A 23,789-nucleotide genomic window follows, 5' to 3' on the forward strand; every position below is an offset into this window, starting at 1 on the left:
CGCTTATTGTGTACAGACTTCCGGATCTTTCCATTAGGCCGTGCTGTTACCTAGGTGAACCTGCCTGTAACTATACTTTGTTTTTGTGTCCGTCTCTCTGTAGACTTTGTGCCCCATAAGTACAGTACACTGAGAAGCAGCGTGGCTCAGTGGAAAGAGCCTGGGATTTGGAGTCAGAGGTCATGGGTTCAAATCCTGGCTCTGCCAACTGTCAGCTGAGTTTACATACTAGATTGTAAACTCGATGCAGGCAGGGAATATGTCTTTCAAATTGGAAGCAGCGTGGCTCAGTGGAAAGAGCACGGGCTTTGGAGTCAGAGGTCATGGGTTCGAATGCCCGACTCTGCCACGTCTGCTGTGTGATCTTGGGCATGTCACTTCACTTCTCTGGACCTCAGTTACCTCATCTGTAAAATGGGGATTAAGACTGTGAGCCCCACGTGGGACAACCTGATTACCCTGTATCCTCCCCAGCGCTTAGAACAGTGCTTTGCACATAGTAAGCGCTTAACAAATGCCAATTATGATTATTACAGGGATCGTGTCTACTAATTCTCTCGATTTCTCCCAAGAGTTTGCACTTGGATTTGCTCCCGTGTTTCCCCCCTCAGCCCCACAGCATGTATATCCATAATTTATTTATTTGTATTCATATCTGCTCCCCCTCTAGACCGTAAACTCGTTATGGGTGGGGAACATGTCTACCAACCCTGTTGTGTTATACTCTCCCAGTCACTTAGTACATTGCTCTGCACACAGTAAGTGTTTGAGAAATACAATTGAGTGATTGTTCTGCACAGATTAGGCACCCAATAATACTATCGATTGAAGTGCACTGGGCATGCATTCAGCTTAGTCGCATTCCAGAGACAGGCTGTGTCCTCCGTGGGTGTGAATTGGAGTCCGAGTTGAGGAAATAATAATGATGGCATTTGTTAAGCGCTTACTATGTGCAAAGCACTGTTCTAAGCGCTGGGGGGGGGGGATACAATGTGATCAAGTTGTCCCACGTGGGGCTCACAGTCTTAATCCCCATTTTTACAGATGAGGTAACTGAGGCTCAGAGAAGTTAAGTGACTTGCCCAAGGTCACACAGCAGACTTGTGGTGGCTCCAAAGCCCATGCTCTTTCCACTGAGCCACGCTGCTAGGGGGCTGGGTTCTGACCGTGGAAATTCCTGCATATTTCTGTGCCCAGTTATTGTCCCCAGGGAGGTGAACTGCTTCATTTCGACAGATTGTTCAGACCCTGGCCAAGTAGGAGCGAGTGGAGAGGAAATCAAATAGATCTGCCCTCCTCTGACTCACTCCACATCCCGGCCCGCCGGCCCATGGACCGGTCTGGAGTCAGTCCACCCACAGACCTGGGGTCTCTTCACCTCCCCTTCCCGTACTCCCCTCCTCTCTGGGCCTCGCTCTCGACTTGTACATATTTATTACTCTATTTATTTATTTATTTTACTTGTACATATCTATTCTATTTATTTTATTTTGTTAGTATGTTTGGTTTTGTTCTCTGTCTCCCCCTTTTAGACTGTGAGCCCACTGTTGGGTAGGGACTGTCTCTATAATCAATTGATCGTATTTATTGAGCACTTACTGTGTGCAGAGCACTGCAGTAAGCACTTGGGAAGTACAAGTCGGCAACACATAGAGACAGTCCCTACAGAAGGGTCTCTTCACCTCCCCTTCCCGTACTCACCTCCTCTCTGGGCCTCGCTCTTGACTTGTACATATTTATTACTCTATTTATTTATTTTACTTGTACATATCTATTCTATTTATTTTATTTTGTTAGTGTGTTTGGTTTTGTTCTCTGTCTCCCCCTTTGAGACCGTGAGCCCACTGTTGGGTAGGGACTGTCTCTATAATCAATCGTATTTATTGAGTGTTTACTGTGTGCAGAGCACTGCACTAAGCGCTTGGGAAGTACAAGTCGGCAACACATAGAGACAGGCCCTACCCAACAGTGGGCTCACAGTCTATATGTTGCTAACTTGTACTTCCCAAGTGTTTAGTACAGTGCTCTGCACACAGTAAGCGCTCAATAAATACGATTGATTGATTGATTGATTGATTGACTCTCATCCCTCCCACCCCTCACTCCCACCATCCCCGGCTTGGAACTGCTTCCCCTCAATAATAATTCATTCATTCATTCATTCAATCGTATTTATTGAGCGCTTAATCATACGGCCAGACAGATCCCCAGCCTTCCCCATCTTCAAAGCCCGCCTGACACCCCCCACCTCCTCCAAGCGACATTCCTTGATTAATTTCCACCGTGCTCTAGGGCCGTCAGTCAATCGGTCGCATTTATTGAGCTCCTGCTCTAAGTGTATGGGAGAGTACAGTTCCATTTATATCCACAATTCCCGCTCGCAAGGAACTTACAATCTGGCTGGGGAGGTAGACACCTAAATGACAAATTTATGAGTAAATTCCTGATAGGTTATCAGTTGTTTATTATTGTTATACCATAATCGTTTTTATTAATAACAACAATAATAATGATCATTGTGGTAGTTGTTAAGCTCTTATTATGTGCCAGGCACTTTTCTAAGCGCTGGGATGGATACAAACAAATCCAGTTGGGCGCAGTCGCTGTCCCACATGGGCCTCACAACCTTAATCCCCATTTTCCAGCCAAGGTAACTGAGGCACAGAGAAGTGAAGTCTCTTGCCCAGGGTCACCCAGCAGATGCGTGGCGGAGCCAGGATTAGAACCTAGGTCCTTCTGATTCCCAGGCCCCTGCTCTATCCATTAGGCCACAATGCTTCTCCACAGTCCCCCGTGGGGAGGATGGGGATGAGTCATTCATTCACTCACTCAATTGAGCGCTTACTGTGTGCAGAGCACTGTACTAAGCGCTTGGGAAGTACAAGTTGGCAACCTATAGAGACGGTCCCTACCCGACAGCGGGCTCACAGCCTAGAAGGGGGAGACAGACAACAAAACAAAACATATTCACAAAATAAAATAAATAGAATAAATATGTACAAATAAAATAGAGTAATAAACATGTACAAACGTATGTACATATATACAGGTGGTGTGGGGAGAGGAAGGAGGTAAGTCAGGGGAGATGGGGAGGGGGAGAGGAAGGAGGGGGCTCAGTCTGGGAAGGCCTCCTGGAGGAGGTGAGCTCTCAGTAGGGCTTTGAAGGGACCAGGGACCAGGGGTGGGGGTGGGAGAATGGAAATGGAAATCCAGTCCTGGCCTAGTCTTCTCCATCCGTGGTTCCTGCCACGCTGGGCTCAGGAGCCCCCAGGACCCTTCCCCGGCAAGGAACAGAGAAACAGGCGAAGGAAAGGGCAGGCAAGGGAGCGTCCAGCCTCCTGAATGTTAAACTGTGTCTCCGTGGTGCTAGGGCGTCTTCCTAAGGTACTTGCCTGGTGAGCCCGGCTTGGTCTGTCTCTGTTCTCTCCTGGGCACTGGCATCTATAGAAAAATGCAAAGAATGCACTTGCCCCCCCACCCCCCCACCCCATCCTGCCCCCAGCTCTCCCACATATTTGTCACAGCTTCCATGGACTGCTCATGGCCCTCTCTGGGCCACACGTGGCACTCCGTGGCCAGTGGGCCTGACCCCCAGGGTCAATCTCTCCGGTCCCAAGTTTCACCTCGCCCTTTGAGGCAAGAGCCCGAAGGAACAATTGGGAGTCTGTGCTGGGCCCAAAGGCCGGCGGGCTGAATGTAGTCTTGTATTCACGGTGGATGCACAGGGCGGATTTAATACACAACTCTATGTTTGTAGCCCTATCCTGAGGCCCCAACCAGGGAAATGTGAGTGACAAGGACCCCGCTAAAATGCGACCGGTGGACTGTGGGATCTATCTCTAGGCCGTGCCCGTGTGGGCCCATTACGCACCATCTTGGCTCCGGTCGGGTGGCCACGAGGATTTTAACGAATCCTGGACACCCTCAGCCGACACCGTGGACTACTGTAGGGGCGTCTCAGGGACATACGTGGAAAGGTTCTTGGCAGAAGTTTGCAGAGCCCATCTACCCGGGGGGAGGGGGCTTCTTGACCCCCGTCACTCCCCCTTTAGCTCTAGAGTCTCCATATTGCCCTCCCACGTCCCTGAGATGCAGGATTCGATGGCAGGAGCCGTGGCGGAGGGAGGATTGGCACCCAAAATGGAAAAGGTGAATGGAAGGGCATCCAGGGCAGTATCAGGGCCAGATGGGGACAATAATAATAATAATAATAATAATAATAATAATAATAATGGTATTTGTTAAACACTATGTGCCGGGCACTGTATTAAGCGCTGGAGCACTGTAATAAGCACTGGAGAACCGGCCCTAGTGGAAAGAGCACGGGCCTGGGAAACAGAAGGACCTGGGCTCTAATCCTGGCTCTGCCACTTGTCTGCTGGGTGACCTTGGGCAAGTCACTTCACTTCTCTGTGTCTCAGTTCCCTCATCTGTAAAATGGGGATTAATCAATCAATCAGTCGTATTTATTGAGCGCTTACTGTGTGCAGAGCACTGTACTAAGCGCTTGGGAAGTACAAGTTGGCAACATATAGAGACGGTCCCTACCCAACAGTGGGCTCACAATCTAGAAGAGTGGGCTTACAGTCTAGAAGATTAAGATCATGAGCCCCATGTGGGACAGTGACTGAGTCCAACCTAATTAGCTTGTACCTATCCCAGCATTTAGTTCAGTGCCTAGTGTATTTTCAAGGCTTAAAAGTGCCATTATTACTATCAGTAATCGATTATTATCATTAAGGATGATAATGACAATAATAAGGACCTGGGTTCTAATTCCGGCTCCGCCACTTGTCCGCTGTGTGATCTTGGGCAAGCCACTTCACTTCTCTGGGCCTCGTCTGTAAAGTGGGGATGAAGACTGTGAGCCCCACGTGGGACATGGACCGTGTCCAACCAGATTAACTTGTATCTACCCCAATGCTTAGTACAGTCCCTGGCACATAGTAAGCGCTAACACATACCATAAAAAAATGGGCGGAGTGTTGTAAAAGAAACCGAGGAGCTGCTGATCTACTCTGGGTCCAAGAGCTGATAATTAAGCCAGGAAGTTCAGGGGGCGTTTGATTCTATTTGAAAGTAGTAAGGTGGGAGTTTCCTCAGCAAGCACTGTGCTCTCATGCCTCCATTTACTTCTCTGAGAGACCTGTTGTAGGAAGAGAGGGAGGGCTTGTGCCAATCCATTAGTTCTGTGTCTTTTTGGCTTCTTTGTAAATCCTGGAGGGTGAGAATGCTTGGGAGGAAGAGGAGAACATAGGGCTCTCTCCAAAGCCCAGAACTAAATGGGCTGAGATCTGTATCTCCCTAGATTCCCCATAAAAGGAATTGCTTCTCTTACCATGTGTATTCCTTCCCCACCACCCACCCCTGTGCATTTTTTTTTTATCTGACTCCTTTTAAGGGCTTTCTTTCAGACCCAATTCCCGGAGGTTTTTTCATGACTGAAAATGCCTAGAAGGATGCTTGTAAGACTTTAGGAAAGTATTGTAATTTAGGAAAGTATTGTAATTTAGGAAATCCAACTTAAGGGGCACGGAAGTGGTTTTTTTTAATCCTGAAAGCTTCCCAGTGGCCTCAGTGGGTCCTCTGTCTCCCGTCCTGGAGCTGAGCTTCCTGTATATATGTATATCCTGTATATATGTATATATCATCATCAATCGTATTTATTGAGCGCTTACTGTGTGCAGAGCACTGTACTAAGCACTTGGGAAGTACAAATTGGCAACATATAGAGACAGTCCCTACCCAACAGTGGGCTCACAGTCTAAAAGGGGGAGACAAAACCAAACATACTAACAAAATAAAATAAATAGAATAGATATGTACAAGTAAAATAAATAAATAAATAGAGTAATAAATATGTACAAACATATATACATATATACAGGTGCTGTGGGGAAGGGAAGGAGGTAAGATGGGGGAGATGGAGAGGGGGACGAGGGGGAGAGGAAGACAGGGGCTCAGTCTGGGAAGGCCTCCTGGAGGAGGTGAGCAATGTTTGTACATATTTATTACTCTATTTATTTATTTATTTTACTTGTACATATCTATTCTATTTGTTTTATTTTGTTAATATGTTTGGTTTTGTTCTCTGTCTCCCCCCTTCTAGACTGTGAGCCCACTGTTGGGTAGGGACTGTCTCTATATGTTGCCAACTTGTACTTCCCAAGCGCTTAGTACAGTGCTCTGCACACAGTAAGCGCTCAATAAATACGACCGATTGATTGATTGATTGAGGGGCTTTAACTGTGTTGGTGCTTGCGGGGGTATCGCATCATTTCCCAGCAGCCTTGGTGGCTCCCACGCTGCCTTTTTGAGTATCCAGCACTCTCAGGCTGAAAGTCCATGGATTCTAATCCCAGCTCCGCCACTTGTCTGCTGTGTGACCTTGGACAAGGCACTTCACTTCTCTGTGCCTCAGTTACCTCATCTGTAAAATGGGGATTGAGTCTGTGAGCCTCAGGTGGGACAGGGACTTTATCCAACCCGATTTGCTTGTATCCACCCCAGCATTTAGTACAGTGCCTGGCACATAGTAAGTGCATAACAAATGCCTATTATTAAAGAGGCTGTGTGCGTGTGTGGGGGGGTGTCTTCTGTGCAATCAATCAATCGTATTTATTGAGCGCTTACTGTGTGCAGAGCACTGTACTAAGCGCTTGGGAAGTACAAGTTGGCAACATATAGAGACAGTCCCTACCCAACAGTGGGCTCACAGTCTAAAAGGGGGAGACAGAGAACAAAACCAAACATACTAACAAAATAAAATAAATAGAATAGATATGTACAAGTAAAATATATAAATGAATAGAGTAATAAATATGTACAAACATATATACATATATACAGGTACTGTGCACTCCTGGCCTGTTGAGCTGTGGGTGGGGGAGGGTGGATATGGACTTTGTTCCTGTCTCAGTAGCAAATAATAATAAGTATGGTATTTGTTAAGCACTTACTATGTGCCAAGCACTGTTCTAAGCACCGAGGGAGGTAACAAGATAATCAGGTTGTCCCACTGGCACTCAAAGTCTTAACCCCAATTCTACAGATGAGGTAACTGAGGACCAGAGAAGTGACTTGCCCAAAGTCACACAGCTGATAAGTGGTGGAGTTGGGATTAGAACTCACGACCTGTGGCTCCCAAGCTCGGGCTCTTTCCACTGAGCCACGCTGCTACCACAACGTGGGACTGGACCCCATACAAGCCACATGCGTTGGAAGGGAGAAATGTTTCAGACATGAAATCTCCCACATTCTCTGGTGGGAAGGAATGCTGGGGAAAAAGAAGCCTGGTCTCATTTCCCCGCTGACAAACCCAAAATCGAGTCCTTGCAACAGCGCTTAACTAGTTCAGTGTGTGTCTGAAGAATTCTGTGGGGGCAGTTAGTGTAAACACAGGGAGCAGGGCCAAAGACCAAGGATAGAGCAGCTGTAAGAGATTTACATGAAAGTTAAAAGATTAGTCCCGTTCCAAGGGAAGACAGGAACTACCCTCCATGCATCTCTTAGCTCCTCTTCCTCTCCTTCTTTTCTTTGGCTCTCTATCTCCTGTGTCCTTTTGCCTGGCTAAGCAGCAGCTCTAGAGTTTTTACTCCTGAAAAATAAAAAGAGCCGCTTATCAACATTTCTCCTTAATCCCTCAAAAGCCAAATGTATGAAAGGTCAGAGGTCAAAGGGCACATCACCAGAAGGGCAGCTGCTAGAGTCCCCTGGGCACGATGTGCATTCTTTGGCCAACATTCCTGTTCTTCATGACATCATCAAAGATGGGGCGCTGATATAGCCTTCAGTTGGAGAGTGTAAAGTGCTTTGAGAATTTGCAGAAAGAATTGTCCCTTCCTAACGGTTCACGGCCTGTAAGCTATCAAAACACTGATAGTAGACGCCTTCTAGAATCTGGTTGGCTATCAAAAACTGCTTCACTCAAGGGAATTACAATAGGGGTCATTATAGTGTAACACATTCCTTGGTAGAGTGCAAACAAATTCCCTGGCGTTTAATTCTCTTCCTTTTGGCTAAATTTATTAAGACATCAGCACTGGATTATCCATTCTTTAGCAACCTTCCCACAGATTTTATCTGGACATTGCATTTCACCAAACTGCTTTCCTAACTTAAAGCAAAAAAATGCAGTTCAGGAGGAAACTTTGCCAATCATGCGGCTGTTCGACCCAAAGCATTTTGAGAAAATTAGATGTCGATTAAGGAAGTTACCAATTTGTGTCACCAAAAGAAAATTGGGGGAAGTTATATATGTACGTAAACTCACTGTGGGTAGGGAACGTGTCTACCAACTCTGTTACATTGTACTTTCCCAATCGCAAAATACAGTGCTCTGCCCGTCACAGGCGCTCCATAAGTACCATGGATTGATTGATATATTTACTTGTCAGTGGGGTCTACTTTGAGGGTGAAGGACAACTCTCTCATCCTTTCTCATTCCCCTCCTCTCTCCACTCTCTCAAGATAATCAGCACTTCTCCCACAATGAAGGAAATTGAAATTTAACCCTCATCAAGTCAATGATTGAAAAATCCCAGGAGAGCAAGAGAAAAGGCCTGGGGTTGATTATTGATGTGAACCGTACTTGGTCTGTTTGATTCCTCTGATTGGATGTGGTTGCGCTGAACTATTTCACTGTTGACTTTTTATTACAATATTATCAGTTCCCTCATCTGTAAAATGGGGATTAAGACTGTGAGCCCTGTATGGGACAGGGACTGTGTTCAACCGGATTATCTCTTGGAGAAGCAGCATGGCTCAGTGGAAAGAGCGTGGGCTTTGGAGTCAGAGGTCATGGGTTCAAATTCCGGCTCTGCCAACTGTCAGCTGTGTGACTTTGGGCAAGTCACTTAACTTCTCTGTGCCTTAGTTAGTTCATCTGTAAAATGGGGATTAAAACTTTGAGCCCCCCCCCGGGACAACCTGATCACCTCGTAACCCTCCCAGCGCTTAGAACAGTGCTTTGCACATAGTAAGCACTTAACAAATACCATCATTATTATTATTATTATCTCACCTACTCCAGTGCTTAGAACAGTGCCTGGTACATAGTAAGTGCCTTGCAAATACCATCATCATCATTATTATTATTGCCCATCTAATTTTCAAATGCAAGCTGAGTAGCCATTTTCACTTTTTCTTTCTTAAAATTAATTTTAGACCGTGCTGCATTTTGATTTTTAAAGACTCATGACAACACATATTCCAATTTCATCATATCTTATCACTCGGGATTCAATTGCCCAGAGAAAAGATTGCCCCTTGACCTCTTTGTAGTTTTAATTGTGTACATCTGCAGAAACGAGCTCACGTTAGGTTGCAAAATTCTCATTTTTGGCAGAAAGTTTCTATTTGCTCCCAAACCCAGGACACAATTTTAAAGAAAGGCATGAGGGGGAGGGAAAAAAAAGTCTTCTCAGCAGCTGTCCTGATAGTCTGACAAAATAGAGTGCATTTTAGTTTGTTTTCCATTAGTTTTTCCATTGACTTGATTTGTTTTTTGGATAGAGTTTATGGTACTTCAGAAAAAACCTAGTTGCACATCTAAACACTCCCTGGTGACAAACAATTTTAAACTTGGGATTATGAATGAGTTCTGACCCCATTTCCTTGGCTAGAAAGAGGGGTCAAAGTCAATACATTTAGAGTTGTTTTTCTGAGCGTTTGAACGGAAAGTGGAACTTGGAGGGTGTGAGGCCAATAAACTAATCATCATAATTAATTTGCTGCAGGTGGTCTCTCTTGGCACATTTTGTCAACAGGATAGGTAAGAGTCTAAACACAGGCCTTCAGGAAGTTAACCTCCCGAAGGCTCCATTTTTACCATTTTATTTCTCTCTGAAAGAACAATTCTCCCACCCTGACCCAATCGACAACAGGACATGGGAAAATAAGAAAACACAAACCCACTGAATGGAAATCACAATCAGTTAATCAACCAATGGTATTTGTTGAGCACTTGCTGTATGCAGAGCACTGTACTAAGCGCTTGGGAAAGGACAGTCCAATAGATTTGGTAGGCACGATTCCTGCCCTCGAGGAGTTTATAGTCCAGAGAGGGAGGCAGACATTCAAATAAGTTACGGAGAGGGGAAAGGAGTATAGTGCAATAGAGATGGTAGACACGACCCCTTAACACAAGGAACTTACTATCAAACAAGCAGCCTGGCCTAATGGAAAGAGCCCAAGCCTGGAAGTCAGAGGGCCTGCATTCAAATCCCAGCTCTTCCAATCGCTTGCCCTGTGTGCCCTGTGATGTCACTTAACTTCCCTGTGCCTCAGTTTCCTCAGTTGTAAAACTGGGATTAAATACCTGTTCTCCCTCCCACTTCAACTGTGAGCCCTCTGCGAGACAGGGACTGGGTCTGATCTGATAAACGTGTATCCACCCCAGTGCCTAGAACAGTGTTTGACACATAGTAAGCGCCTAACAAATACCATTTTTTAAAAATTGTCAAACCACAAAAGTCCCTCAACTCTCTCTGCACAGAAGAGTGTTGGGGGGGACACTAGGGGCCCAGATTTGGGGGCACATTAGGGTGGATGGGAACGGGACCCTCGACGCTGCCTTTGGGGGTGGTGATCCTGGAAATGACCCTGACTCTGGGACAGGACGGACAGCCAGCCTGCATGCTTCGCTCCTCTGGTACTCACCTTCTCACTCTGCCTCCATCCGTGCCTGACTCGCCCCCGACCCCTGGCCCATGTCAATCAATCAGTCAATCAATCGTATTTATTGAGCACTTACTGTGTGCAGAGCACTGTACTAAGCACTTGGAAAGTGTCCTGCCTCTGGCTTGGAATGCCCTCCCTCCTCAAATTTGCCAGACAATTCCTCTCGCCCGCTTCAAAGCCTTACTGAAGCCCATCTCCTCCTCCAAGAGGCCTTCCCAGACTAAGCCCCACTTTTCCTCATCTCCCATTCCCTTCTGTGTCACCCCGACGTGCTCCCTTTACTCTTCCTCCCTCTCCCAGCCCCACAGCACTTTGGTATAGGTCTGTAATTTTATTGATTTGTAATGATGTCTGCCTCCCTCCTCTGGTCTGTGAGCTCATTGTGGGCAGGGAATGTCACTGTTTATTATTACATTGTACTTTCCCAAGCACTTAGTACAGTGCTGTGTACACAGTAAGCACTTAATAAATACGATTAAATGAATGAAAGAAAAGGATGGCCCTTGAAGGTGCTTGGAACCAGCAAGACGTCTCCCTGCTTCCCCAACCATTACTCTGTTGGGATCCACTGGAGTGGGGGGCCAAAGTGAAGCCATTTTCCACTCTGTTTCCATTATATTTTGTCCAGCCCTGCGGGGGTGGTTCTGTCAGTGAAAGGAGCTGGGCTGTGGAGCACATCCTTGGCTCGGTCCCTAGTATGAATGATTATCATATTTATTAAGCACTTACTACATGCCAGGCACCGTACTAAGCGCTGGGGTGGATACAAGCAAATCAGGGTGTACTGTGATTGTGATTGTCACACTGGGCTCACAGTCTCAATCCCCATTTTACAAATGAGATCACTGAGGCACGGAGGAGCAAAGTGACTTGCCCAAGGTCGCACAGCAGACAAATGACGGACCTGGGATTGGGACCTGTGACCTTCCGACTCCCAAGCCCGGGCTCTAACCACTGCACTATGCTGCTTCTCTGTACTCTCCCAAGTGATTAGTGCAGCGCACTGCACACAGTAAGCGCTCATAAATAATAATAATAATGACATTTATTAAGCACTTACTATGTGCAAAGCACTGTTCTAAGCGCTGGGGAGTTTACAAGGTGATCAGGTTGTCCCATGCGGGGCTCACAGTCTTAATCCCCATTTTACAGATGAGGTAACTGAGGCCCAGAGAAGTTACTGTGACTTGCCCAAAGTCACACAGCCGACAAGTGGCGGAGCCGGGATTTGAACCCATGACCCCTGACTCCAAAGCCCGGGCTCTTTCCACTGAGCCATGCTGCTTCCAAATACGATTGACTGAGGAGAGAGGCTGCCCGCCTGGAGAATAATAATAATAATAATGGCATTTATTAAGCGCTTACTATGTGCAAAGCACTGTTCTAAGCACTGGGGAGGTTACAAGGTGGTCAGGTTGTCCCACAGGGGGCTCACAGTCTTAATCCCCATTTTACAGAAGAGGGAACTGAAGCCCAGAGAATTGAAGTGACTTGCCCAAAGTCACACAGCTGACAATTGGCGGAGTCGGGATTTGAACCCATGACCTCTGACTCCAAAGCCCGGGCTTTTCCCACTGAGCCACGCTGCTGGAGAAGAGGCTTTGGGAAGATTGGGAAGTCACCAGAGGCAGCAGAAAAAGCATAACCGGGCCTCCACACGGCAGACCCAGCAGCACAGAAAGGAACGGTCTTTACGTGCACAAATGTGGAACAGCGTGTCAACCACCTCCACATGCCTTGTAAATGTCCTTTCTGAGCCTGAAGAACAGCTGTGTACAGCTGTACATGTACACAAGTTACCTCAGTCTGCGGAGATAGGCCCACTCCAAATTCCCCTGATCCCACGCCCTGAACGAGCTCTCTTCCCCTCTTTCCCAGCCGATTCTGCCAGGAGCTGGGGTGGGTGTGGGCAGAAAGACATTCCCAACAAACCAGGACACCTCGGAGGCTTGCCGGAATGGTGATAGATTCTTTCTCCTTTTTTTTTTTTTTGAGTGAAAAATATGGGTTTGAGTGTCATAGGAGAAGGAAAAGTCTGTGTTTGTCCTGCTGGAAAGATTTGTAGTGCACAAGTGGTTTTATCGGACAGCAACTGACTGAAGCAAATATCCCCGCTTGCAAAAAAATGGGCCTCGCCTGCATAATAATTGTGGTATTTTATTAAGCACTTACTATGTGTCAAAACAACATGTTGAGCGCTGGGGTAGTTCCAAAATAGTCAGATTGGATCCAGGCCCTGTCCCTCCCAGGACTCACATTGAGAGGTGGGGAGAGCCAGTATCTTATCCCCGTTCTACCGACGAGGAAACTGTGGTCCACAGAGATTAAGTGACTTAATACATTTGGAATTTGTTAAGCGCTTACTGCGTGCCAAAAGCAGCCGGGTGGCAGAGTCTGAACTGGGATCCAGATTTTCTGACTTCCAGTCTCACACACTCTGTTACAGAGAAGCAGCGTGGCTCGGTGGAAAGAGCCCGGGCTTTGGAGTCAGAGGTCTTGGGTTCAAATCACAGCTCTGCCAATTGTCAGCTGTGTGACTTTGGGCGAGTCACTTCACTTCTTTGTGCCTCAGTTCCCTCATCTGTAAAATGGGGATTAAGACTGTGAGCCCCATGTGGGACAACTTGATTACCTTGGATCCACCCCCAGCAATCAATCAATCAATCAATCATATTTATTGAGCGCTTACTATGTGCAGAGCACTGTACTAAGCGCTTGGGAAGTACAAATTGGCAACATATAGAGACAGTCCCTACCCAACATTGGCACTTAGAACAGTGCTCTGCACATAGTAAGCGCTTAACAAATGCCATTATTATTATTATTCTCTGTGCCTCAGTTCCCTCATCTGTAAAATGGGGATTAAGACGGTGAGCCCCACGTGAGACGACCTGATCACTATCCCCCCAGTGCTTAGCACAGTGCTTTGCACATAGTAAGTGCTTAACAAATACCATCATTATTATTATTATTATTATTATTGTTACCCCACACTGGGAAAGACCCATCTGATGTGAATGGGTGTGTTTATTGTTCTATTATACCCTCCCAGGCGCTTAGTATAGTGCTTTGCACACAGTAAGCACTGGATAAATATGATTGAAGGAATGAGTGGTGCTATGTTATTGCATCAGATGGCAGGGAGCCCAGCAGGGCACAGAGAAATATGTTACCAGCTCTCTCCGTCGGAGGTATCGGCCAAATTCTTCCCTCCACCTGATTTCTCTTTGGTTTGACTGGATACCTTTCAGACCGCCTGCCCCAGGGCCTGGGTTAATTTGCGAGAGTGGAATTTACATGCCTGCTGGCAGCCCAAGTCTGTCATCTGGATATTTACCGGTTATGAAAAATGAAAAAGATGCAAGGAATCACTGTGTGCAGGAAGCCTGGAAGCATTTGATCCTGCTCTCTTCCAGCACGCACCCACCCGCAAGCAGGCCAGGGCTATAGATAGAACCCTTCCTGACTTCTGTGGTGGCAATCTATTTGCAATACGGTGGTGTAAGTTCTCCCCGGGGAGAATTAACGGGAAGAATGCCCATCCTCAAAGCTCCCCGTATGTCTGTGGAAATTCAACCCGAAATACCTAAAACCGCACGCCTTCTCTACATTCCTCCTGGCATCCCAGAGGACTCTACAGTGCTTAGAACAGTGCTTTGCACATAGTAAGTGCTTAATAGTGCTTTTAGACTGTGAGCCCACTGTTGGGTAGGGACTGTCTCTATGTGTTGCCAATTTGTACTTCCCAAGCGCTTAGTACAGTGCTCTGCACATAGTAAGCACTCAATAAATACGATTGATGATGATAATAAATGCCATTATTATTATTACTGGCAGAGTCTGTTAACTCCCTTTTGCCTAGGTGGAAAAAAAACCCCAACCCCGCCCCCCCCCCCAAAAAAAATCCTGCAGCTAATCAGCCTTCAACAAGAACCAGATCTTCATGGGGGGATCAATTCCTAGGAGGTAGGAAAACTTCCCAGCTGGCTGATTAGAAATGTTTCACACCCTTCTCCCTACCACCTGAAGCGACTCCACCCCCACCCTTCACTCACCACCTGTGCGGTGAAACAACACGCAGTTTGGCCGTGAGGGAGTTTTCCTCTGATCCCGGGGGTGGGGAACTGGGAGATAGGTATTCATCCCGAGTCTTGAGATCTTGGACTGGTGAAATGCCAATTTTCTCCCAATTTTTCCAAACAGGACCGTTATTCCAGAGGGCCAGGTGAATGCCAATGACTGCACAACCCTCCAAATACCCGTGTGAGAGAGTGAATTTAATTTCTCCCCGTGGACCCGGATCCCACATGCTCTTCCAGTCCTTTTCCTGGCTTTTGAATCAAACTTCTGGGATTCTCATTTTTCATCTGGAATTCCGGGGTGAATGGCAGTGCATTTGGAGGGGATGGGGTAAGTGCTAATCTTTTTCCCTTCACTCTCAACGTGCTCTTTGTCCTCTGATTGTAAGAAACTCCAACTCTGAATATCATGGCGTGTCTAGAGAGGAGATGATATTTTTTTCTCCTATTTACACATATTTACACATACACAAGAATTTACATATAAACACACTCAACCGTGTGGCCATCCTTCATTCTGGACATTTGGTTTTAGGGATGGTTAAATGTAATAAAAGTAATGATATTAAGACATTACTCTGTGCCAAACACTGGGATGAGTGTTGGGTGAGAACAGCCCTTTTTCTCTGGCCATTCTTTAGATAATTATGGTAGTTGTAAAGCACTTAACTCTGTGCCAGGCACTGTAGTAAGCGCTGGAGGCACTGTACTAATGCCATAACCCAGCTGGACAGAAATCTCTGGGGGCCTCCCCAGAATTTCAAAGTAATTGATAACAAGGGGAATGTCGGGATGCAAGATGTCTTTGTTTGGGGGAGGAGGGGTGTTCAAACTATAGACCATGGGTCAGTCCTCCCTATGACCCAAGTGGAACCAAAGTCACAGGCCAACAAACCCCAGCCGAAAGTGGGAGGAAGAGTGAGAGCTGATGGAAATTTGAAATAGTCTTGCAGTTCACCAAATACCACTCTGGCCTGTCCCTAACCGACCTGGGTGAGAAGCAGTAGGTGGAGCTGTGGAAAATGGCATTTCCAACTTTTATTACAGACCTAACGGTCATTTCTGCTAGACTGTGAGCCCACTGTTGGGTAGGGAACGTCTCTATATATTGCCAACTTGTACTTCCCAAGCGCTTAGTACAGTGCTTTGCACACAGTAAATGCTCAATAAATATGATTGATTCTGCTGGCCGCTTTTCAGGACCCACCCACGTGGGCCTGGGTTAATTGCCTGGCTGTGTAGGAAGCCCGCCTTAAGGGCTCAAATAGGGGTGTCTTTGGTTTCTAAGCGTTAATGGTGTCGAAAAAGGGGTTATAGGAAGAGATAAGCAGCTATTTAGGAGCTTCATGAGTTGCTCTATGTTCCTAGAACTACAGTTTCTGGTTTGGGTTTCTTGCCAGGGGGCACTAAATAGGTTGTCCAACTTCCTCCCCAAGGGTGATAATAATAATAGTATTTGCTAAGCACTATGTGCAAAGCACTGTTCTAAGCGCTGGGGAGGTTACAAGGGGATCAGGTTGTCCCGTGGGGGCTCACAGTGTTAATCCCCATTTTACAGATGAGGTAACTGAGGCCCAGAGAAGTGAAGTGGCTTGCCCAAAGTCACACAGCTGACAGTTGGCAGAGTCAGGATTTGAACCCATGAACTCCGACTCCAAAGCCCGGGCTTTTTCCACTGAGCCACGCTGATAATGATAATAATAATGATGGCATTTATTAAGCGCTTACTATGTGCAAAGCTCTGCTCTAAGCGCTGGGGAGGTTACAAGGGGATCAGGTTGTCCCACGTGGGGCTCACTTCCAGATGAGGTAACTGAGGCACAGTGAAGTGGGTTGCCCAAAGTCACACAGCTGACAATTGGTGGAGCCGGATTCCAACCCATGACCTCTGACTCCAAAGCCCGGGCTCTTTCCACTGAGCCACGCTGATCTTTGCGGTGGTCTTTCTTCTCTCTCTGGGGTGGGGGGCTGCACTCCCCTCGAGGCCTCGCCTATCAGGTGCCCCCCGGGCGAGGGGTTTTGGGGGGCAAAGAGGCAGGCCGAGCCTGGTGTTTTTCTGTGCACAAAGGCACATTTTCTGCTCGGGGCCCCCGGCGTTTGGCAGGACGACGGCTCCGGGGGCGGAGCCGGCCAGAGACGTGCGGGAAAACACATTCAGCACCTCCAGTATAAGGTAATAATAATAATAATGACATTTATTAAGCGCTTACTGTGTGCAAAGCACTGTTCTAAGCGCTGGGGAGGTTACAAAGTGATCAGGTTGTCCCACGGGGGGGCTCACAGTCTTCATCCCCATTCTACAGGTGAGGGAACTGAGGCACAGAAGTTAAGTGACTTGCCCAAAGTCACACAGCTGACAATCTCAATCAATCGTATTGATTGAGCGCTTACTGTGTGCAGAGCACTGGACTAAGCGCTTGGGAAGTCCAAGTTGGCTACATCTAGAGACGGTCCCTACCCAACAATGGGCTCACAGACTAGAAGGGGGAGACGGACAACAAAACATATTCACAAACTAAAATAAATAGGATAGATATGTACAAGTAAAACAAATTTTCACCCAACAGTGGGCTCACAGTCTAGAAGGGGGTAATAATAATGGTATTTATTAAGCACTTACTGTGTGCAAAGCACTGTTCCAAGCGCTGGGGAGGTTACCAGATCAATCAATTGTATTTATTGAGTGCTTACTGTGTGCAGAGCACTGTACTAAGCGCTTGGGAAGTACAAGTTGGCAACATATAGAGACAGTCCCTACCCAACAGTGGGTTCACAGTCTTGATCTGGTTGTCCCACATCTCCTGTGTCATAATAATAATTCACATTAACGATGGTGTCTGGTAAGCGCTTACTCTGTGCCAAACACTGTTCTAAGCACTGGGGTGGATACAGGGTCTTCAGGTTGTCCCACAGTCTTCATTCATTCATTCGATGAGCCCCACGTGGGACGGGGATCGCGTCCAACTCTACTAATAGTAATGATGGTATTGAAGCACTTACTATGTGCCAAGCACTGTTCTTAACGCCGGGGGGGGGGGGGGGGGGGGATACAAGGTGATCAGGCTGTCCCTCGTGGGGCTCACAATCTTAATCCCCATTTTACAGGTGAGGTAACAGAGGCCTAGAGAAATGAAGTGACTTGCCTAAAGTCACACAGCCGCTAAGTGTCGGAGCTGGGATTAGAACCCATGACCTCTGACTCCCAAACCCGGGCTCTTTCCACTGAGCCACGCTGTTTCTCCTATAATAATAATAATAATAATGGCATTTATTAAGCGCTTACTATGTGCAGAGTACTGTTCTAAGCGCTGGGGAATTTACAAGTTGATCAGGTTGTCCCCCGTGGGGCTCACAGTCTTCATCCCCATTTTACAGATGAGGGAACTGAGGCCCAGAGAAGTTAAGTGACTTGCCCAAAGTCACACAGTTGACAAATGGTGGAGCCGGGAATTGAACCCATGACCTCTACTTCAAAACCCATGCTTTTTCCACCGAGCCACGCTGCTTCTCTAGCGCTTAGTACAGTGCGGGGCGCATAGTAAACGCTTAACAAATACCACAATTATTATTCTGCGTGCCTCAGCGAACCCAGCTGCAAAATGGGGATGAAGACCGTGAGCCCCACGTGGGACAGGAACCGCGTCCAACCCTACTAGAGAGGGTTAGAGAAGCAGCGTGGCTCAGTGGAAAGAGCCCGGGCTTTGGAGTCAGCGGTCATGGGTTCAAATCCCAGCTCCGCCAATTGTCAGCTGGGTGACTTTGGGCAAGTCTCTTCACTTCTCTGGGCCTCGGTTCCCTCATCTGTAAAGTGGGGATTGACTGTGAGCCCCCCCCGTGGGATAACCTGATCACCTTGCATCCCCCCAGCGCTTAGAACAGTGCTTTGCACATAGTAAGCGCTTAACAAATGCCATTATTATTATTATTAGCTTGCACCTCCCCCAGCGCTTAGTACAGTGCGGGACACATAGCGCTTTAGAAAAAAAAAAACCTCCCATTAAACTTTCCCTTTCCCCTCTCCTCCATCCCCCCGCCCTACCTCCTTCCCCTCCTCACCGCATTTGTATAAATTTGTCCAGATTTTACTCTATTTTACTTGTACATATTTATTACTCTAATGATGTGCGTATAGCTATAATTCTATTTATTCTGACGTTTTTGACGCCTGTCTACTTGTTTTGTTCTGTTGTCTGTCTCCCCCTTCTAGACTGTGAGCCCGTTGTGGGGGAGGGACGGTCTCTGTTGCCGACTTGGACGGCCCAAGCGCTTAGTACAGTGTTCTGCACACCTTAATGAATGAATGAATGAATTCAATCATATTGATTGAGCGCTTACTGTGTGCAGAGTGAATGAATGGACTAAAAATGGGGAGGGGGAGCCCTCTCCCCCTTCTAACCTGTGAGCCCGTTGTTGGGTAGGGATTGTCTCTATTTGGAATTGGACTTTCCGAGCGCTCAGTCTAGTGTTCTGCACACCGAAAGCGCTCAGCGCTTAGTACAGTGCTCTGCACAGAGTAAGCGCTCAATAAATACGATTGAATGAATGAAGGAATAAAAAGGAGGAGAGGGCGGCCTCTCCCCCTTCTAGACTGCGAGTCTGTTGTTGGGTAGGGACCGTCTCTGTTGCCGACTTGGACGTCCCAAGCGCTTAGTCCAGTGCCCTGCACATAGCGCTCAATAAATACGATTGATTGATTGAAAGGAATGAATGAATGACTAGGGCAGTGCTCTGCACCTAGTAAGCACTCAATCAATACGATGGAATGAATGACTAGCACAGTGCTGTGCACCTAGTAAGCGCTCAATCAATACAATGGAATGATGACTAGGACAGTGCTGTGCACCTAGTAAGCACTCAATCAATACGATGGAATGACTGATGACTAGGACAGTGCTGTGCACCTAGTAAGCGCTCAATCAATCAATCGTATTGAGCGCTTACTGTGTGCAGAGCACTGTACTGAGCGCTTAATCAATCAATCAGCACTGTAGTAAGCGCTCAATCAATACACTGGAATGACTGATGACTAGGGCAGTGCTGTGCACCTAGTAAGCGCTCAACCAATACGATGGAAGGAATGACCAGGGCAGTGCTGTGCACCTAGTAAGCGCTAAACCAATACGATGGAATGACTAGGACAGTGCTGTGCACCTAGTAAGCGCTCAATCCTATACGATGGCAGGACTATACGATGGCAGGAGCAAAAATCTCCAGTGGCTACCAATCAATCTGCGCATCAGGCAGAAACTCCTCACCCTGGGCTTCAAGGCCCCACCATCCCCTCGCCCCCTCCTCCCACACCTCCCTTCTGTCCTTCTCCAGCCCAGCCCGCACCCTCCGCTCTTCGGCCGCTAATCTCCTCACCATCCCTCGTTCTCGCCTGTCCCGCCATCGACCCCCGGCCCCCGCCCTCCCCCGGGCCTGGAATGGCCTCCCTCTGCCCATCCGCCAAGCTCGCCCTCTTCCTCCCTTCAAGGCCCTGCTGAAAGCTCACCTCCTCCAGGAGGCCTTCCCAGACTTAGCCCCTTCCTTCCTCTCCCCCTCGTCCCCCTCTCCATCCCCCCATCTTACCTCCTTCCCTTCCCCACAGCACCTGTATATATGTATATATGCTTGTACATATTTATTACTCTATTTATTTTATTTGTACATATCTATTCATTTTATTTTGTTAGTATGTTTGGTTTGGTTCTCTGTCTCCCCCTTTTAGACTGTGAGCCCACCGTTGGGTAGGGACTGTCTCTATATGTTGCCAACTTGTACTTCCCAAGCGCTTAGTCCAGTGCTCTGCACACAGTAAGCGCTCAATAAATACGATTGATGATGATGAAGGCCTCCTGGAGGAGGTGAGCTCTCAGATTGATTGATAGTAAGCGCTCAATCCTATACGATGGCGGGACTGTGTGACCGAACGAAGGGCTTAAAAAAAAAGGGGGAGGGAGGGGGCGTGGGCCGGTCCTGCCCTACGGAGGAGCCGGTCCCGCCGCCCTGATTGGCTGTTGCCGGGAGGCCGGCGGCCAATGGGGGGCGTGGGCCGGGGGACAGGACCCGCCCCGCCTGGACCCTGGGCAGCCCCCGGCCCGGGAATGCCCGGGGAGACACGGGCACGGCTGCTGCCCATGCCCCTGCTGCTGCTGCTGATGCCCCCCCTCCTGCTGCTGATGCCCCCCCTCCTGCTGCTGATGCCCCCCCTCCTGCTGCCCATGCCCCCCCTCCTGCTGCCCATGCCCCCCCTCCTGCTGCCCCTCCGGAGGATGCCCCTGCCCCTGCTGCCCCTGCTGCTGCTGCCCCTCCTGCTGCCCCCCGGCGCGGCCTTCCCCCGCCAGGCCCTGTTCCCCTACGGCGAGGCCCGGGGCGACCTCCTCCTCCAGGAAGGAGACGACGAGACCTCCCCCGTGGTCTCCCTAAGGGCCCCCCTGCCCTTCTACGAAGCCCGGTTCGGGACCCTCTACGTAAGTGGCGCCCACCGGGCCCTTTCACTCAGTCGTATTGAGCGCTTACTGGCTGCAGAGCAGTGGACTAAGCGCTTGGGAAGACAGCGGGGTAGTAATAATAATGGTGATGGCATTTATTAAGCGCTTACTATGTGCAAAGCACTGTTCTAACCAATCAATCGTATTGAGCGGGACTACGCGCTTGGGAAGACATCGGGGTAATAGTAATAAGATGGCATTTATTAAGCGCTTACTATGTGCAAAGCACTGTTCTAATCAATCAATCGTATTTATTGAGCGCTTACTGGGCGCAGAGCGCTGGACTAAGCCCTTGGGAAGGCAGCGGGGTAATAATAATAATGGTGATGGCATTTATGAAGCGCTTACTATGTGCAAAGCACTGTTCTAATCAATCGTAGTGAGCGCTTACTGGGCGCAGAGCAGTGGACTAAGCGCTTGGGAAGGCAGCGGGGTAGTAATAATAATGGTGATGGCATTTATGAAGCGCTTACTATGTGCAAAGCACTGTTCTAATCAATCGTAGTGAGCGCTTACTGGGCGCAGAGCGCCGGACTAAGCGCTTGGGAAGACAGCGGGGTAGTAATAATATGATGGCATTTATTAAGCGCTTACTATGTGTAAAGCACTGTTCTAATCAATCGTAGTGAGCGCTTACTGGGCGCAGAGCGCCGGACTAAGCGCTTGGGAAGACAGCGGGGTAATAATAATGGTGATGGCATTTATTAAGCGCTTACTGTGTGCAAAGCACTGTTCTAATCAATCGTAGTGAGCGCTTACTGGGCGCAGAGCAGTGGACTAAGCGCTTGGGAAGGCAGCGGGGTAGTAATAATAATGGTGATGGCATTTATTAAGCGCTTACTGTGTGCAAAGCACTGTTCTAATCAATCGTAGTGAGCGCTTACTGGGCGCAGAGCGCCGGACTAAGCGCTTGGGAAGACAGCGGGGTAATAATAATGGTGATGGCATTTATTAAGCGCTTACTATGTGCAAAGCACTGTTCTAATCAATCGTAGTGAGCGCTTACTGGGCGCAGAGCGCCGGACTAAGCGCTTGGGAAGACAGCGGGGTAGTAATAATGGTGATGGCATTTATTAAGCGCTTACTGTGTGCAAAGCACTGTTCTAATCAATCGTAGTGAGCGCTTACTGGGCGCAGAGCGCCGGACTAAGCGCTTGGGAAGACAGCGGGGTAATAATAATGGTGATGGCATTTATTAAGCGCTTACTATGTGCAAAGCACTGTTCTAATCAATCGTAGTGAGCGCTTACTGGGCGCAGAGCGCCGGACTAAGCGCTTGGGAAGACAGCGGGGTAGTAATAATGGTGATGGCATTTATTAAGCGCTTACTGTGTGCAAAGCACTGTTCTAATCAATCGTAGTGAGCGCTTACTGGGTGCAGAGCGCCGGACTAAGCGCTTGGGAAGACAGCGGGGTAGTAATAATAATGGTGATGGCATTTATTAAGCGCTTACTATGTGCAAAGCACTGTTCTAACCAATCAATCGTATTGAGCGCTTACTGGGTGCAGGGCACCGGACTAGGCGCTTGGGAAGGCAGCGGGGTAATAACAATAATAATGGTGATGGCATTTATTAAGCGCTTACTATGAGCAAAGCACTGTTCTAATCAGTCAGTCGTATTGAGCGCTTACTGGGTGCAGAGCACCGGACTAAGCGCTTGGGAAGGCATCGGGGTAATAATAGTAATGATGATGGCATTTATGAAGCGCTTACTATGTGCAAAGCACTGTTGTAATCAATCGTAGTGAGCGCTTACTGGATGCAGAGCGCCGGACTAAGCGCTTGGGAAGGCAGCGGGGTAGTAATAATAATGGTGATGGCATTTATTAAGCGCTTACTATGTGCAAAGCACAGATCTAATCAATCGTATTGAGCGCTTACTGGGTGCAGAGCACTGTACTAAGCGCTTGGGAAGTACAAGTTGGCAACATATAGAGACAGTCCCTACCCAACAGTGGGCTCACAGTTTAGAAAAAGCGCTGGGGAGGTTACAAGGTGATCAGTTTGTCCCACGGGGGGGCTCACAGTCTTCATCCCCATTTTACCGATGAGGGAACTGAGGCCCAGAGAAGTTAAGTGACTTGACCAAAAGTCGCACAGCTGACAATTGGCGGAGCCGGGATTTGAACCCATGACCTCTGACTCCAAAGCCCGGGCTCTTTCCACTGAGCCACGCTGCTTCTCCCGGCAGGACTGGAGGGTTGGGGGTGGGGTGGGGCGGTGAGGCTCTGTAGTTCAGGGGTTAGAGCACGCCTTCCAATAATAATAATAATGATGATGGCATTTATTAAGCACTTACTGTGTGCAAAGCACCGTTCTAAGCGCAGAGGAGGTTACAAGGTGATCAGGTTGTGGGGCTCACAGTCTTAATCCCCATTTTACAGATTATAGTAATAATAATAATGGCAATTATTAAGCACTTACTATGTGCAAAGCACCATTCTAAGCGCTGGGGAGGTTACAAGGTGATTAGGTTGTCCCACGGGGGGCTCACAGCGTTCATCCCCATTTTACAGATGAGGGAACTGAGGCACAGAGAAGTGAAGTGACTTGCC

At 48.0% G+C, this 23,789-nt stretch overlaps 1 protein-coding gene across 1 annotated transcript in view; it reads left to right on the forward strand.

Annotated features, from left to right (window-relative positions):
• Nucleotides 1–20,779: 20,779 nt before the first annotated feature.
• The window catches only part of NID2 (nidogen 2), a 54,417-nt gene continuing 51,407 nt past the window's right edge, over nucleotides 20,780–23,789 (forward strand). The window contains exon 1 of the mRNA XM_038756726.1: nucleotides 20,780–21,211. Coding sequence (XP_038612654.1) covers nucleotides 20,780–21,211 — 432 coding nt within the window. The remainder of the gene's footprint in view (nucleotides 21,212–23,789) is intronic.

Source organism: Tachyglossus aculeatus, chromosome 14 (genome assembly GCF_015852505.1).
Source record: "Tachyglossus aculeatus isolate mTacAcu1 chromosome 14, mTacAcu1.pri, whole genome shotgun sequence".
NCBI lineage: Eukaryota > Metazoa > Chordata > Mammalia > Monotremata > Tachyglossidae > Tachyglossus > Tachyglossus aculeatus.